The 18,608-nt window shown below is 42.2% G+C and overlaps 1 protein-coding gene across 3 annotated transcripts in view; it reads right to left on the bottom strand.

The window, feature by feature from the left end:
• Positions 1–18,608, bottom strand: part of USP46 (ubiquitin specific peptidase 46) — a 42,856-nt gene that overhangs the window by 15,501 nt on the left and 8,747 nt on the right. The window contains exons 1-5 of one of the 3 annotated variants that reach the window (XM_065697378.1): positions 15,632–15,835; positions 14,880–15,004; positions 6,480–6,560; positions 5,495–5,708; positions 2,584–2,813 (exon numbers count right to left, since the gene is read on the bottom strand). In XM_065697378.1, coding sequence (XP_065553450.1) covers positions 2,584–2,813; positions 5,495–5,708; positions 6,480–6,560; positions 14,880–14,990 — 636 coding nt within the window. In that variant the 5' untranslated portion in view covers positions 14,991–15,004; positions 15,632–15,835. Of the gene's footprint in view, positions 1–2,583; positions 2,814–5,494; positions 5,709–6,479; positions 6,561–14,879; positions 15,836–18,608 lie in introns of those variants that run through there. The other 2 variants (XM_065697368.1, XM_065697386.1) reach the window with 2 other exon arrangements.

The following is an 18,608-nucleotide window of genomic DNA, read 5'->3' as shown; positions in this document are numbered from 1 at the left end:
CCAAATGGATAATTGTTGTAATACTTCAACTGAGTCAAAAAGACTGCAGAAGTACTTACTGCACATGAATTCAGTCATGTTTGAAACAACTAATTCTGTTTATAAAATGCATGAACACTCTGTATTTTGCCTGCTATTACTGCATTTTCTTAGAATAACTAAATCAGATGTTAAGATAGTGAAAGTCAAATCAAGAACTTCAGTGAGTGTTTGAAATGATCGTTCTGATGCAAGTCCTTCATGCCCAGATTTCTGCAATTCTATGGATGTGAAAGTAAGGTGCTACTTTCAGCTTATCTTTGCATTATGTCAAAGATCCCATAAATGTGGTGAATGCAGTCTTGAATCCAAAGGAACACCTTTAGTAGAGAGAATGTTGATATTATCAAAGATGTACAGAGGCATAAAGTGCACCCAATTAAAATGAACAACAGTTCTCCAAACAAAAGTCCTCCCTGAGACATGATTTGACCCGCAGGGGACAGAAACCACAAAACTGGCAGCAATCAACTGCAGTTATAAGTACACAGCTAGAATTTGAAAGATACAAAACTTCAGAGAACATTGTGTCTCTACAGCTGGAACCAGAGTTCTGTCAGATACACTGCATGTCAAGAAAGGAGTTAAATACTTGGAAAAGTCTTTGGCAAGTACAGTATTTCATCTGAATCCCACAAAGAAGCTTGGAATTTTGTTATTGATTTCAGCACCTCAAATATTTACCGAAAGGGGAAGATGAGTTAGTTGGAGCTGGAACATTACAAACCAAAACTAAATGTAGCTGGAAAACCAGATTCAAACTGAACCCTTTCTAAGTGAGAATAAGAACTCCTGGATTCTGAATGATTCTTCATGCACTGCATATGAATTTTTTAGCAAAGGAACATCTTTTCAGCCATTTTAATATTTCCCAAAGATTTCAAGACATAGTAATAGAAGTAAAACAAACTGGGAAATTATCCTGGGTAGTATACAGTATTTCTGCATTCACTGGAAGATATGGATAAGCCTTCCTACAGCAGCAATACCTAGCACAGTTTTTTCCATATAGATTGATTACTTTAAATTACAAAGAGTATTGTGCAGTTTTGCTGTTCCCAAGGACGCATCCTGACTTCATTAAAGTTTGTCTGAGTAGACACTGGGTATTAGTTTAGAATTAGGACACAACTGTGTAAAGGAATTTGCCAGTTAAAAAGCCATTCTATACTTTCACTTATTTTAACTTGCTATTATTACTTAGATTTTTATAAATGAAACAGAATAAAGCATTACTTTTCAATCTCTCTTGTATTTTCACTATACAAGCTCATTCCAAACTTGGTTTAACCTCTTTTTTCATGTTGACTATCGTCTGATCTCTTTCTTTCTACCCCCCTCTGACACAAATCCCTGGGCAAGTAATATTTTCTTGGAATAAAGATCATTCTTTATGATTAGAAATATCAGAATATGTTCTTTTACACATCTATAGGACCTGGGTGGGGTTTATCTCACCGAATTTCAGCTGTCTAAAGTTATAAATATTTAACCTCGGCTTGCTGTCTGAAGATACTTTCTCTGGGCACGTTCTCCAGGCAACTTCTCCCATCTTAAAGCAGATAGTCTAAAGTTGCATTTCCTTTGGAGGAAGCAGCACTGCTCTGGGTTAAAAACACATTATTCTTAGGCCATATCAGTTTGCTGGCCCAGTTCACAGCAGTGCTGCACCACCGATTGCAACAGCTTAGTAACACCATGAAATCAGGACAGGCTATATGGAGGAGAATACTGATGCTGCTAAAAACTTTCTGTTTCATGAAACATCCTAGAGACAGATAAAGAAAGTATCCTGCAGGAGCTCCTTTGCAATTTCCATCACCTACAGAGGAGCTGATAAAACTAGTTCATCCTTGACACCTACCTTTTACAAAGCAAAGGTTAGGTTCCAAAACTTTTTTGAAAGCCACTGTCATTTTTCACCCCAAAACATCTTTTTTTTTAATCTGTGTTACTCTTTGACATAGAAACCTCACAGAGGAACTTTATGATTATTATTATGTCTTTTTACTTTTAAGTATGAGCATGTGATTAAAAAATACAGAAAATGACAGCAGACTTGCAATAAGGTTTTCTAACTAAAACTAATTTTTACTCATACTTCAAACAGACTTTAAACTGACAGCATCCTCTGGAAAATATTAGAGAGATAAGGAAAACACATGGTTTGTTACTAACAAACCCTCTGTATGCCAGTCACAGTCCTAGGAATGAATTAACACAAATTCATCTTAACATTTCACTTATTCATGGAATAGATAGGAGTATCTTTTTCAAAGTTGCAATAATAAGGAAGGGTATTGATTAACTCACAAGGATTTTAATTGTAGAGAGATGTATTAGGGCAGCAAGACTTGGCATAGGTTAGCCAAGTAATGCTTAGAAAAGTAAATTTTTAGAAAAGAATATACTCACTTCAAGAAGTAAAGTCTACAGGAATATCCACAATTCTCAGATGTCTGAAAAGATTCATATATTTATATATATAAAATGTATCTATCTATTAATGGGCAACAACCAAAAAAAATCTATCCCAATGCTTACGGTTTCACAGTTCAAACATCTAGTTTCGTTAGTCAGTGTTCCCTGAAAAATCTCATGCACCCAGGTGAGTTCTTGCTTATTGTTCTCTTCAGCTTCATTCATGTTGCCATTTTTCAGTTTCCCATTTTGCTTTTCCTGTTTCTTCTCCTCCTGCAATATGTCTGCGATGGTGTTGAGCAGGTAATTTAAAAACTCGTGTGCATCCTGCTGCATGTAGTTGTCAAAGAGATCTGTGAAGAAGACAGTAGAGATTTCTGAAGTTAAGTATAACATTCCCTTCAAGAAAGCAACCTAAATTCATTATTTCTTTCCAAATACATAAAATCATAGAATCAAACATGTTGGAAAAGACCTTTAAGATCATCAAGTCGAACCTATCCCCCAGGCCTGCCAAGACCACCACTAAACTATATCCAAACTAAATCTCCCCTGGTGCAGCTTGAGTCTGTTACCTCTTGTTTTATCTCTTGTTACCTGGGAGAAGAGACTGACCCCCACCTCACTACAGTCTCTTTCAGGTAGCTGCTGATTGCTATAAGATCCCCCCTGAGCCTTCTCTTCTCCAGACTAAACAACCCTAGTGCCCTCAGCCATTCTGGTAAGACCTGTCCTCCAGACCCTTCACCAGCTTTGTTGCCCTTTTCTGGACCCACTCCAGCAATGTCCTTTGCTCATCAAAGTGTTTAGAATTGTGCCAAAGAAGAGCATTTCTGCAGTCATGCTGGCTTCAGTGAAGCTATTTTGGGGAAGGCTTCATCTCACCAAACTTTAGCTGACTGTAAGGTTATGCTCTGGCATTGGTTGTGTAGGCTCCCACTACAGTCAATGACAAAAGCAAGAGGGTGACGTCTCCTAAATTAATTCCTTAAATCAGTAACTCCTTAACACTAGACACTTAACTTAAGGTGGTCCTGACTCCCACTCGTACATTCCAAGTCCCTCAGACACCTAGGAACATCATAGAGTTTGGAGAGTAAGACATGTGGCAGGGGAAACAAGACATTGAATGCTGACGCATACTAGTGTACTGTGTCTGGTTGGGATGGAGTTACATTTCCTCATAGCAGCCCATACAGTGCTGTGCTTTGTGTGGCTAGAAGGGTGTTGACAATGTTCCAATGTTTTGGCTATTGCTGAGCAGTGCTTATGCAGCATCAAGGCTGTTTCCAAAGGCTGGTAGGCCGAGGGTAGGCAAGAGGTTGGGAGGGAAAATAGCTAGGACAGCTAACCCAAACTGACCTAAGGGATATGCCATGTTATGACTTCACGTTCAGCAATAAAAGCTTAGAGAAGAGGGAAGGGAAGGGATGGAGATTCATTATTAAGATGTTTGGGTTCTGAAGTGACTCCTATGGACAACAAAGCCCTGCTCCCCAGGGAGTGGCTGGAAATCACTTGCTGATACAAGGTAGTGAATAAATCTCCTTTGGTTTTGCTTTTTACCCCTTAATTATTATTATTAAACTGCCTTTATCTCAACACAGAAAGTTTTTCGTCTTATTTTCTCCCCCTGTCCGGCTAAGGAGAGGAGTGAGAGACAGGCTCTGTGGGCACCTGGAAGCCAAGGATAACCCACTACAAATGGCCATAATAACATCACCTCGCCAAGCACATTTTTCACATGCAAGTCAGATGAGCAGAGACTTCTCTTCAGTAAGAAATGCTTGCAGGAGGAAGAGAGAATATCTCAGTGGTGATTTAGTACAGATTTCTCCAGTGAAGGCTCAGTTTGCCCACCATGTAGAAGAAAAAAGAATCTGTGTTCCCAGAAATAGAATTATAGAATCACAGAATGGTTTGGGTTGGAAAGCACCAAGTTCCAACCACCCTGCCATGGGAAAAGGACACCTTTCCCTAGACCATGTCACCCAAGGACTAGATCATGTCGCTCAAGGAAATGTGTATTTTTATCCCCCTGCTCCTGAAAAAGCTCATGTAGATTGTCTCTGAAAATACTGGACAGATCCTTTGGCTTTGCGATGTCTCGCCTGGACACATAAGCACGTTAATACACCCTGAGTCTGGTCCTAATTTTAAAAAAGTGGAAAACAAAAGACCCAGTCCCTAAAAGCAATCCTAAACAGTGTGGGGGCATTTATCACTAGATGATTCAGAGCTAACTTTGTCACACTTTCTAATGCTTGCTCTGGAATGAACTGTCTGCCCATTTATATCCTGTCACTGGGAAGCAATTTCTTCCAGGTGTTTGATTCGTACCTTGTCTCTTCATTCGAAGCTCCTCTGTTTCTAAGCATACCACCCACAGTGATATGAATCCAAGCCAAAATGGAGTTGTGTGGCAGGCTTCCTTATTTCAAGATGTTCCTCATATTGCTTAGACAGAACTACAAGATCAGCCATATGCTGTTGCCAACCTAATGCTCAGAAAGGGCCTGGTACTTCACAAAGTAAGGCTGTGCCCATTTCTGAGAACAAGAGGAGCAGCTGACATGTAGTTCACTGAACGCCCCTGCATACATAGTTACCTGTCCTGCAGGGTGTTTTGGACTAGTGGTGCCTGTAGCACTCCTAGTTTACACGGTTTCTATGCCGCCAGCTGCCCTTACTGTTTCTCTGTGCCATAACCACAAAGAGGTAATTAAAAATTTACAGCAGAGCATCGCCCTATCCCCAGCCCTAGCTCACTGTACAGTGCAGTCTGTCCCACTGTGCTCTGAAAACGTCAGTGATTCATGCACCTTTGGCAACTTATGAGACCTGATATGGTTATTCCAAGCAGAGTATCATGTACATAGATACTAAAATATTAATATCTAAACGCAGAAAGTAATAAAAGTAATTTATTAATTTAACCTGAACATCTGATTAGTTTGATCACATTGCCCGATATTTATTTATACTCTCCTGATCAACGTATGAATGACTAAGAGGAATCCAGTTTTACACTTACCATTCTCTTTTCGTAGCCTTGATATGAACTTCTTTGGTGGAATAACTCCAACTTTCTTCTTCTGAGTAGCAATACTGTGAAAAAGATCTGCCAGGCACGTCAAGAGATTTTCCTTCTTTTTCTGTTGGGCCTTGTATGATAATACATTTTCCCGAAACGGCCGGCAAAAATACAGTGCCTGCAGCACGGAGTTACAGTAGCAGGTGTTCCCAAACTGCCAGGTAAAATCAAAAACAATCTTAATCCCTGTGCATCACAATAAAACCAGTTGTTTCATTCAGCTTCTGGCTCCTGTGCCCCTGTCACATACCAGCCATTGTGCCAGGCAGCAGCTGTAGGAATATATTTCCATACCCACCCCTGACACTACACAGAAAAAAACTATGGTGTTCTAAATTAGCTAGGATACAAAGTAAGTTTCCACATCTATTTATTGTAGTGGATCTTGTTAAGCTTTTTTCCATATATTAATATATTCTTGCTGGGCTCTATCTTAAATCTCAGTAGCAGAATGACTAATGTTTTCAATGGAAAGAATTACTATATCTCTTTTATTTATATGAGAATAAACAAGTGATTAAACACCCTTCTCAGTCATGCTCTCCTTAGTCAGGTAGAAAAGCTCCTGGCTCCATAAGAGAGTCTGCTGTACCTAAGCTTGTACACACTTCCATCACTTCCTCCCTCACGTTCTGTGGCTAAAATAGACTTTTAACTTTATTGAAGTGCAAATTCTAATCCCTGGAAACATTCATAGAGCAGAGACAGATTCTCTGGGGGTGTATCTAGCTTCAAACATCTGATACAGTTTTGCAATCTACTTTGCTTAAATTGAACCATGAGCAGCACTTTCTCAGGAAAAGGCAATCCTACCTTAGAATGAGATTGGGAGAGAAAAGAAAAGAAATAGGAGTAGAAACAAAAATTTAAGTAACATCAGAGCCATAGCTGTGTATACAGTTTGCCTAATGAAAATCATACTTACATTGACCAATCCAAAGTAGTGTTCATTGATTGGAAACTGCTCTGGGCCAATGTCTTTTTCCAGAGCAGAGGCATTGGTGCCCTATAAAATAAGGAGGAAGAAATTATTTAGAATAACAATATCATAAAGTTATGGACATCATTGAGATAGGAACTAGTTTTTTCCTTTCAGCTATGTTTAGCCAAGCTCACTCTGTCTTACTAATAAAAACATTTGCAGTTCTAGGTGGTAAAGGTGGCTTCCCCAGACACTCTAGTAATGGCTGCTTAGAAGTGAACAGGTGGCAACAGTGATTCTCACATCCACCTTCCCCTTATTTTTACTGTGTATGGGAACAGTTGGGTCCCATTACCTTCTTGCATCATGAAGATGCTTGTTGACCTTAAGCTAACCCCTTAAAGTTATCTTGAACAAACCAGTTCCTAGATGTAAGGCAGGTTTTCTAATTCATCAGCAGCCTTTAACAACACTTGGGCTCCAGACAGAAACCCGGTTCTATGAAAAACATCACAAACATTAAAAGCAAGTGTAATATATCTGCCATTTTGTCTTATCTAACATCAAAGGGTGCATAAGCCCAAGCATTCTTGTATCTTCATCACTCCCTAAGTGTGGGCAAGTTATGTTTAGCTCTATCTTCATTCCAACAACAAAGTTGCTTTCACAACTACTGGTGTGTGAAGTACAACCACTAATTTTGTATGTTACCTGTAGTTTTGCTATATTAAAATACCCATTTTAAACACCCTTTGGTTACAAAGCCAGTTAGCAAGCTGGATTGCTACCAAAAGAAATGTCATCACTCCTATCCACTCTACAAGCACAGAGATCCCTGTAGGACCTGATAAAAATGCTGGATTTGGATAATATTCCCTGTCAGTTACCAAATTTTAATCTGCATGAAAATTGCTTTACTGGCATCATACATTTATTTACTTACTAAGCATGCTCTGCAGTGTAAAGCGCTAATTAATAGTGCCTATAATATTTCCATCACACAAGAACAACACAGTTGGTTAACTTTCATAACCCCATGTAAAATGCCCCTGTAAACATGTCAACACAGAAGACTGTAGACGCAGGAGTCACGGACAACGCAGAGACGATCAATGTGATCAAGCGATTGTCAAAGTTTATTGCGCACACACTGAGATATATATACTGTTTACATTATTTCAGTTTGCATTATGTCATTTAGTTACAGCAACTTCATTGGTTAGTATGCAAAGGCTTACATCACAAGTTTACCGACAATGATTTCGCTGGTCAGCTTTTAACATTTCAACATTTACCATATTGTCTTCCCAACATAGCTCACTTCATAGAATCATAGAATAGTTAGGGTTGGAAAGGACCTCAAGATCGTCTAGTTCCAACCCCCCTGCCATAGGCAGGGACACCTCACACTAAACCATCCCACACAAGGCTTCATCCAACCTGGCCTTGAACACCACCAGGGATGGAGCATTCACAGCTTCCCTGGGCAACCCATTCCAGTGTCTCACCACCCTAACAGGAAAGAATTTCCTCCTTATATCCAATCTAAACTTCCCCTGTTTAAGTTTTAACCTGTCACCCCTTGTCCTGTCACTACAGTCCCTGACAGAGAGACCCTCCCCAGCATCCCTATAGGCCCCCTTCAGGTACTGGAAGGCTGCTATGAGGTCTCCACGCAGCCTTCTCTTCTCCAGGCTGAACAGCCCCAACTTCCTCAGCCTATCACTTGCCAACCACAACTTCCTAAACATCCTAGCTCTGCAGCTGCACATCCTGTTTCCTAACGGTAAGACTATTCAACATCAACTCCCTTACTTGCTAAATATGCCCAAGGTTACATATCATCAACAATTAAGCATATTAGAGAAATAAAACTGCTGACGATGCCTTTCCACATGGTCTGAGTTGAAAAACCTGAGTTCTGCCACAAGGCCTCTTGCAAGGCCTCTTGCCTCTGCTCACAGCCATGACAAGCCTTCCCACTATTCCCCCTTCTTGTTTTTGAGCAGAGGCATTCAATCCAGTTTTAGATCTCTGTTTCCTTCTCCAGTTCATATGCCTGTGCATATATCGGTTCATAGATAGATTGATTCATAGATATAGCCATTGTCTTCCATGAATGTGCTGAGAAGTCCTCTCACTGGTACCCTCCACTGGATCAGCCATACCTTGGACATCATCTTCGCAACCAGTGCTCTTCCACAGGCAAATACTCCACAACACATGCACAAGATCACCACAAGTGTTAACAACGACTGAAACAAACTATATTATCAATGGTTTAAGCTAACCAACAATTCCCAGATTCTTGAGCCACTTGTCTAACCCTGTCTCAACCTGTATCTTATTCACATCCTTTTGCAACTCCTGAATTCTTGCATGGATGGATTCTGAGTGATCAGACAAATTAAAACAACACATTCCATCAAAATCATCACACCCATGTCCATGTGCTAATAACAAAAAATCTATAGCGGTGCGATTTTGCAAAACAGCTTTACGATTGCTATCAACATCTTTCATCAAATCAGTCAAAATATCAGACGTGAGGTTAGCCTGCTTTGCAGCCCAGCATGTCGGTTTCTGCAAGTTGGCTTTAGCAATTGCTGCTGCACAGCCAGGGCAAAATATACTAGCTAACAATTTGTCTGCTTTTCCTATTAAGAGTTACTGAATCCTTACAGGCTGCTGACAGAGTGTCTAAAGCGCGTCTGCTTCGGGTTCTATTCTGCGTTCTGACTAGTTCCACCGGAGGTGCTAAGAGGCTAAGCCTTCCCAAATAACATGGCCCCCCAAGTGGAAATCTTGGAATACCTTGCCAAGTGCAATTGCCACAAATCAAAGACTCCTTTAGGCAAGGCTAACAACATGTTTGGAAGGAGTTCATGTCGACCATGCTCTTCTAATCCCACAGCTCCCCCACACCATGCTTGGGTGTCGGAAGCATCCCGTATCCCATAGATACCTGATCCAGACACATCTGTCCACACATCAAGTGGCTTACGTAATACGCCAATCCTTGAAAACATACACCTCACTCTACCTATCGGGGCATCGACTACAGAAGCGCTGAAGCCAAAGCACAAGTCATCTTTAGTTCCGTTTATGGACCCTGCTAATCACAATTCCTGTGGATCCCACGGTAAGGTTTTATTCAAATGCTCAATCAACAAAACGGACATCCAAGCCAATGTCCGATTTGCGATATTATCATTGACACAACCTCCACACCAAACCTGTTTGTTAGCCTGGAGCTGTTGGCAGGCCATCTGATTTCCGTGACACCAGAAATCAGAGGCATTAGCCTTTTCTCCTTTCTGTCGCAAAATGGTTGGGTTGGCTAATGAAATGTTGCTTATATATCCCACAAATTTTTCTGGTATACCAATTGAACAAGTGCAAAATAGATCAGACACGGCTATTAAGGACATACAAAAACTAGAAGTGTTTGTTCTTTTCGCCCATGTTACACACATATTCTGTTGCTGCATTGCTGCATCAATGAGCGGATCATCCAATGTCACAGCGATTGTGACAGCCATCATCAAGATCCCGACGCGGATCAATATGGCTTCACCCAGTGACTTTGGAACCCATATTGGGCCAGCGTCTGTGGAAACACAAACATATCCTCTTCCAGTCTTTATGACTTCAACCAGCCCTTTCCACATACCTGAACTCAGTTCCTTGTACATGACTCGAGCACCTGTTGTTTTAACACACAGACAACAAGGCACTGTTATGAACAACAATAGGTGGCTCCGTATGGTCTCCTGTTAACCGCAAAAAATTCATAACATAATTAGCTTTTGCTAGTCGGTCTGCGGGTGGAGCAGGGTCTCCCCATTTTTGTTTTTGCAAGAGTGTTTTCAAAACTGCATGAGTGTGTTCAACAGTAGCTTGGTCTGTGGGAGAATGTGGAAGTCCTGTAGAGTGGCTGTCCTGGGTTTACCAGGAGCCGTTTTGCTCCTTCTTAGTAACTGGTGCAAGCTCTGTGTTTTGACTTCCAGCCTGGGCAGAGAGCTGATAACACCGATTGTTTTTAATTGTTGCTAAGTAATGTTTATTCTGGCTGAGGACTTTGTGAGTCTCATGCTCTGCTGGGGACGAGGGGAGGCCGGGAGGAAGCAGAGACAGGACACCTGACCTAGGCTAGCCAAAGAGGTATTCCATACCACAGCACGTCATGCCCAGGGAGGTAACTGGGAGTTACCCGGAAGGGCACTCTCTCTCTTCAGGGGGGTCGAACTCGTTCGGCGGTGGTATCATATTCTCTTGTTATTTTCTCTTATCAATATTATCATTGGTGGTAGCAGTAGTGATTTGTGTTATACCTTAGTTACTGGGCTGCTCATATTTCAACCCGTTTGAGTTACATTCTCCTGATTCTCCTCCCCATCCCTCCGGGAGTCGGGAGGGTCAGGGGGGTGGGGGGAGTGGATGAGCTGTGTGGATCAGTTTAAACCACGACAGTGGCATATACCCCACAAGGCACAAAAATGGGCAAAATTGCGAGAAGTATACGCAGGACCATTGTCCGTCTTGATAGCTAAAGGCACTCCCAGGGTTGCAAAGGTCATGTGTAAGTGGCGAATTACGTGTTTGGAAGATTCCCCGGTTTGAGCTGTTGTCCAAACTGCCAGAGAAAATGTACCAATAGAGACATGAACATACTTTTGGCGACCAAATTCTAAAATGTGGGTAACATCCATCTGCCAGAGCTGTAGGGCCAGAAGGCCACGAGGGTTGACTTCCAGCCCTAAGCCTAGACCCGATTTCTGGCAGGCAGGACATGATTGCACTATGCCCTGCACGTCAGAAACAGATAGGTTAAATTGACGAGCTAACACTTTAGCTGATTGATGGAAAAAATCATGAGATTTACATGCTTGTTCAAATAAACCTGGGGCAGGTCCAGCCCATATAGGAACTGCAACTAACTGATCTGTCTGCAAGTTCCCCTGTGCTGGATCTTCAGAAAATTGGTGACTTTGAATATGAGTAATGAAATATGGTATATGTTGTTGATTGATAGCCTGGAGTAACTGTAACAATATGGACACCAAGAGCGAATTCCTAACTGAGCGAATGAGAGATCGCTCTATATGTTGGACTATTCACACAATATAAAGAGAGTTAGAAACAATATTAATTCATTGGTTGGACCAATGTAAAAAGGTCCAAACTACTGCTTTTAGTTCCAAAGTCTGCAATGAATCAGCTGCTTTGCCATCAATTAGGTGTCATTGTCGCTGATTGTTAGTGTATCATGTAACTATAGCACGCCGAAATTTTCGTCCAGCATCGGTGAAAACAGTCAATCCTTTTATTGGTGTTTCAGACCTAAATGAAAATTGTTCAAAACCTCGAGATTTCAACAGAGGCAATAGTCGGGACTGAGGAAAAGAGTTAGTGATGTTTCCTATATAATCTGCTGGCTAGTTCTTTACCAGCAATATCAATAACTCGGTTGCGACCCTTTGATCAATTGAGCAAATAATTTTAGGCATGTCACAACAGTCTTTTTCAGTTGATACAGGAGAAAAACCCATTCTAAAATACGCAGCTGTCCTTCAGTCAATTGGCCGATAATTCCAAATGGATGGACATTCTGTGAACTAGAATTGAGAATAAAGAACAGAATCAGTAGTTCCTGAATTCTCTGAGAGGCTACTGCCAAACTGATTTTGTCTATAATCTCCTGCAAAGCTTTTCTTTGGAAATCAGATAAACGCCAAACGGTGTCGGCCTCTGTTGATTGACCTAACAATGGCATTAATGGTGCTAGATCATCGTTAAGGATTCCACAGATCAGACGGACCCACTGAATATCTCCCATCAGTTTCTGAACATCCTTTAGAGTTTCTATCTTACTGGTTATCATGACTTTCTGGGGCTTGACTGAGCTTTCAGCTATCTGCCATCCCAGATAATTCCAGGGAGCCTGTCGTTGGACCTTTTCGGCTGCAATGCCCAACCCTCTGTCTTTTAACACTGTGGTGACGGTTGTTAAAATGTCATCTGGCAAAGTTTTTGCTGCAAACAAGATGTCATCCATATAATGATAAATCAAACAATCATGATACTGTCTACGCAAGGAATCAATGCCCATGCCACATATGTCTGACAAATAGTCGGAGAATTTTTCATGCTTTGTGGCAAAACCACCCAATGGCATTGTTTTGCCGGGGCCTGTTTGTTGACACTAGGTACCGTAAAAGCAAATTTCTCACAATCCTCTGGGTGGAGCTTTATAGTGAAAAAACAATCTTTCAAGTCTATTATCAGCAGATTCCAATTCTCTGGGATCATAGCTGGTGAAGGCAACCCTGGTTGCAGCGCACCCATATCCTGCATAACTGTGCTGACTGCCCTTAGGTCATGCAACAGTCTCCATTTTCCTGTTTTTTTAGGAATAGTGAATATTGGGGTGTTCCAGGGACTAGTGGACAGGACTATGTGTCCTGCTTGCAATTGCTCGTCCACCAGTTCCTGGACCCTTTGCAGTCGTTCATCTCTAAACGGCCACTGATCTATCCAAACTGGCCCCTCTGTCAGCCAAGTCAGTTCCAGAATAGGGGGCTGCTCTTCCGTGACAGCACCTAAAAAGGTGATGTGATTAATTTGGCATGCAATTGACTCAAAATGTCTCGTCCTGTCAGTGCCACAGGGAGATTCAAGACGTATGGTTTGATTGTGCCTGAGCCCCCATCTGAGAGGGTGCAGCGGATTAGGTCCTGACTAGTCCAAGTCTGCTGGCAACCTCCAACCCCCATAATAGAGGCTGGTGCTTGAGTCAAGGGCCATTCAGAGGGCCAATTGGAATAACCGTGACATCTGCTCCGGTATCTAGAATAGCAATCAATTTGATCGACTGTCTGTTACGGTGACTCAAGCAGACAGACTCGGAGGGTTTCCCTTTTGAAATTTCCTTTGCCAATAGGACCTCAGGCTGTCCTGTAGAACCGAAACCTCCTGATCCCCGATCCCGTTCACCCTGACATGGCACCTTTGCTTCAAACGGTATTAATTGTGCAATCTTTTCTCCCTTCGGGACGGACACCGGAGGGTGCAATGTGTAGACCATAATTTTGATATTCCCACAAAAATCTGCATCGACTAATCCTGGTACTACAAAAATTCTGTGACATGACACTGAGGAACGCCCTATCAACAATGCACTTAATCCATGTCCTAACGGACCCCACAGCACAGAATCAACCAGGCACACCTGAGTGTCCAGTAGCGTAACGTCTATTGTGGTTGCCATGTCCACTCTGGCGCTGCTGGCTGTGGCTGAGGTGAGGCTGTCCAAGCACCCTGCATTTGTGTCTGAGCGTGAGGGTAAGCACTCAATTTCCTGTTTTCCGGACCCTTACAGTCTGCCGTGTTATGTGTGGACTTTTGGCACTGTACACACCATTTAGATCCAGCTTGATTGACCGCCCGGTTGTTCGGTTGTGGCCTCGCCCTACATTGAGCTCGGATATGACCCAACTTTCCACAATTATAACTTCTTTTATCCATTCTCTTTCCTTTTCCCTGGACAAGTGGTCGGAGAGCGGCACCTATCGCCTCAGTCATATATGCTGCTTTCTGCTTATGTCCCATGAGTTCTACTGCTTCAAGCAATTGAGCAGCAGACGTCTCCCTCGGCAAACTACTTAGAATCTGTTTCGTCTGATCATTGGCCCCATCAAAGGCCATGATGTCTAGCATTTTCCCTTTCATATCATCATTGAGATCAGGATTCTTTCTCAAGGCATCAAACAGCCGATCAATAAACTGTTGATATGATTCTGTAGGTCCCTGCTTAACAGACCAAAACCCAGGGTCAGTTTTGTCATCAGGCAAGGCATACCAAGCTTTCAATGCCTGCTCTTGAGATGCGGCTAGAACAGCTGTTGGCAGATTAGCCTGTGCATGCGGATGGTTATATTGACCTTTTCCTAATAGGGTATCAGCTGTTACCCCAAACAATGGGTCTCCTTGCTGTAGAGGCTGACTAACAATCCTTTGGCAGGTTTGATCCCACCTATTAAAAAAAACAAAGCTGCAAATGCAGAGGAAGTAACGTTTGGGTGATTAGGTGAATATCATATGGTGCTAAAATATAATCAGGAAATATGCGAACAATTATAGACTGAGTATAAGACGATTTCAACCCATATGTAGTCACTTCCTGCCGAGCCTCCATAACTACTTTTATATCAAGAGCCTCCCACTCCTTTGTCCCTTGTTGGGTGGTAAACACGGGATAAGCAAGAGGACCCATATCAGCAAATTCCCCCTCTACAATTGCATCCGTGATAAGCCTGCACCAGCGATATACCGGATTATTCCCACCTCCCGATCCCTTCCCCGATTCCCCCCCCAAAGTCCCTTCTTTCTCAAGAGGCTTACTGAGGGTGGAACGGATGGCCCAAAAGTGGGTGGCTCAGAACATCCCCCAGTCTCAATAGCCTCCAGCTTCTTCAGGATTAGTTGAAACTGCTCGTTTGTCGGGCCAGCCATCCTTTGTTGACAGCCTGGACAGACCGATTGGTCAGAATCAGAGTCGGAGTCGGAGGAAACAAGTCCAGTTCTGACTCCAGAGATCTCAGACCTGGGTCCACTGCAGATTCAGGACCTCCCTCCTGTGGATCTGGGATGAAAGGGGTCGTTCCCTCCACCTTGACTGTGCTGTGTGGTTGCTGTTGCAATTTTTTCTTTCCGGCCGGCTGTGATGGCTTTTGGGGAGCAGCCCCACGCATAGCAGGAGGCACAAACACCATAGAGGTTACGCTCGCTCCTGATTCCGACTGAGTCGGTGGGGGGGCGGTGGCCACAGGTACGGACGCCACCGCGTTCACTCAGACTTCATTTCTTTTAAAGTTTCTATCATCAGCCTCCATAGAGTAGAGAGTTTTCGTGCCTCTCTTGTCCCTTTACTGCTCTCATCCCACAGTGATTGTTCTATGTGCTCCCACTTGGGGATCTCGAAAGCGGCTTGCACAGTGGGGATAAAACCATGATCACGGGACCATTTTAACAGCCCTTGTAAGGTGGCACTATCATATTGCACGCCTCTCTTAGAGAGAATATGTTGGAGGAGCTTCACCACTGCCTGTTCCTCTTTGGATAGCGAGTGCCCCATCTCCTCCCCGGCCGCTCACCTGATCAGGCTGAGATTCCCAAAGTTTGCAGAGCACTCTGACTTCCTCCAGCGCCGGGGCAGCGCTGCTTTCAACTGGCTCTCCACCCCCTCTTCTCCCGTCGGCCTTCAAACTTGGCTCTGTGAGTTACCGATCTGAGGATCGCTGTTCGGGCATCACTTGTAGACGTGGGAGTCACGGACAATGCAGAGACGATCAATGTGATCAAGCGACTATCAAAGTTTATTGCGCACACACTGGGATATATATACTGTTTGCATTCTTCCAGCTTGCATTATGTCATTTAGTTACAGCAATTTCATTGGTTAGTATGCAAAGGCTTACATCACAAGTTTACCAACAATGATTTCGCTGGTCAGCATTTTAACATTTCAACATTTACTGTATTGTCTTCCCAACATAGCTCGCTTGCCAACCACAACTTCCTAAACATCCTAGGTCTGCAGCTGCACATCCTGTTTCCTAACGGTAAGACTATTCAACATCAACTCCCTTACTTGCTAAATATGCCCAAGGTTACATATCATCAACAATTAAGCATATTAGAGAAATAAAACCGCTGACAATGCCTTTCCACATGGTCTGAGTTGAAAAACCCAAGTTCTATCACAAGGCCTCTTGCAAGGCCTCTTGCCTCTGCTCACAGCCATGACAAGCCTTCCCACAGATTTCCAGTGTTCCTGAGTTCAATAGCTCCTGAGTTCAATGTTTCCTGTGTTCAATATACTTGCTCAGACACTTCATCAGCTAAAATTTTCAAAGTTTCTGCTAATCAAATTGAATAATTTTAGTGTTCCTTCCTCATCTTCTTCCCAAATCCTGATTTGTGTTTCCTTACCGCACCTACCATCACCACTGCTTGATATATTATGCTATTATTTCATGTCAACTCATCAAAAGAAGATGATTTTAGTCAACAGAATCAGTGGTGTGAAACTCAGCACAGGTCCTTGTTGAGAATTTGCAAGTGTTGAAGGTAAAGCAGCTCCTCCAAGCTGTCAGCTTCCAGAAAAGCTCCAAGATTTTGTATTTCATATCCCCACATCAGATCTCTTTCCAGTCTCTTTCTCTCTCTCACACACACACAGAGCTCATTGCTCAGACCAAGTGTGTGATTTCCCAGACATTTCCTTTGAGACTGAAGTACTTTACCTGCAGAATGCTCCATGCAAAGCTAAAGGGATGTGTTATTATCCTCTGCTAACCCTCAGTAAGAAATCTGTAAAAAAGTAATGAGCTATACAAAGCAATTATTGGATACCTTTCAATGGGGATGACAGTGTGATAATTATGCAAGTTCCATATGAAGATTACTTTCTTTGCTTGGAAAGTCAGCCTTGCCAAAGATACATAGATTCAGCAAAGCTTTCCGTTTCCCGAGAGGGAAGAAACTGGTAGACATTTGCCTATCTGATATTAATAGTGAAGCAAACAGCCACTCTTACCCTCAAAACCTTGTCTGATGAAAGTAAAACATGAAAATTAATGCAGTTTCTCAAGAAAGCTATCTTCAAATTCATACTCATTGCACAGCGTTCAGATCAAAGCAAACATTTTCTTCGATTACACTTCTGGCATTCCAGCCAAGTTCCCAAGCATAAGAATGAAATGGGTGTTTTTCCAGCTTTGCAGGAAGTATCTTCCACACTGAAAATAATTCTCTAGAATTCATAGAAAATACTATCTCTAAAAAGCAACCTCCTACTCTTTCATAAACTACAGGCTAGCATATGTTGTTAGACAAGTAGAATGCAAGTGCTCTGCTAACTAGCTGCTCTTCCATTACTCATTTGCCTTTCCTCCAGGGCCAGGGTTTCTTACTTCAGAGGATGCCAGATGGTTTGCAAACCCTTTCTAGCATTTAAATTGTCTTATCAATATTGTGAGAAAGAGCAAGAATCGGGATTTACCAAACAAAATTATCACTGAGAACCAAACAAATCCATGACGTGCACTAACTGATCTCCATATAAAATCTATACAATGCCTGGAAATTTCCAAAGTGCATGTTGTTGAAACAACATATACTTAGTAACAGCTCACCATAAAGCTTTACCTCTCCAAAACCTGGCCTTAGCTGCAGCAAATACAAAATGAAACACTGTATGCCAGTTTCCCAATAAAAGAGAGATGCTAAATTCAGTCTTTAGTTAAACTGACATAACTCCCATGGACTTCATTGCAAGTTGTGGCTTCTTATATCAAAGGCCATTTCAGTCTGGTTTATTTTAAGGTCTCCAAAAAGACACTGTTTAATTTGCAGCAAAAAGAAGTGTAGGAAAACAGGTAAAAGGTACAGAGATCAAATACTTCAAAGTAGAACACATCTCTGACATGGATTTAAAAACAACGTAGACAGACTACTTAGTAAACTCAAACCATGCCACATGACATATATATGTTTTGCCTAGTGTCTCCTCAAGAAGCAGTTGACCTGATGGCAGAAGAAATGATTGGAAATTTTCTAACCAAAGTACACCAGAAACTGTATAACCAAGCCAGGTTTAAACTGGAAATATGATGTTATTAGAAATCTGCTAAAGGCGGTTCAGAACTCAGTTTAAACCGACCATATATAATATGGAAAACCTGATAGCCTACAGCAAAAATCAACCATGACTATTTAATATGGTTTTATAAGTATGGCTGTGCTTATTCCCACTTCCAGCAAGTCATTTTGGTCACTTCTGAGGTGAAACCCCACTCAGACAATTTAAATGCAATCCATTCTCTATGGTTTTATAAAGAGTCCTGTGCTTCTGCTAGGAGAAATATCCTACCGCAGCTGAATCTACTGTAGTTTCACCAAAAAAACCCAGCAAGAGTGGCAGTGCAGCCACAGAGCCTGAAATGAGGAGAGACCACTTAAGTCAATGACCATGAAATAAATTCATATCACGGTACAGAGACAATAAAGAAGACTGGCTCCTTAGAAGAATCCGCTAATGAAAGAAATACAACAAAGTGACTGAGGTGG

This window comes from Lathamus discolor, chromosome 1 (genome assembly GCF_037157495.1).
Source record: "Lathamus discolor isolate bLatDis1 chromosome 1, bLatDis1.hap1, whole genome shotgun sequence".
NCBI classification, from domain to species: domain Eukaryota; kingdom Metazoa; phylum Chordata; class Aves; order Psittaciformes; family Psittacidae; genus Lathamus; species Lathamus discolor.
Note: the sequence above shows the minus strand (reverse complement) of the source record. Positions and strands in the feature narration are given on the sequence as shown.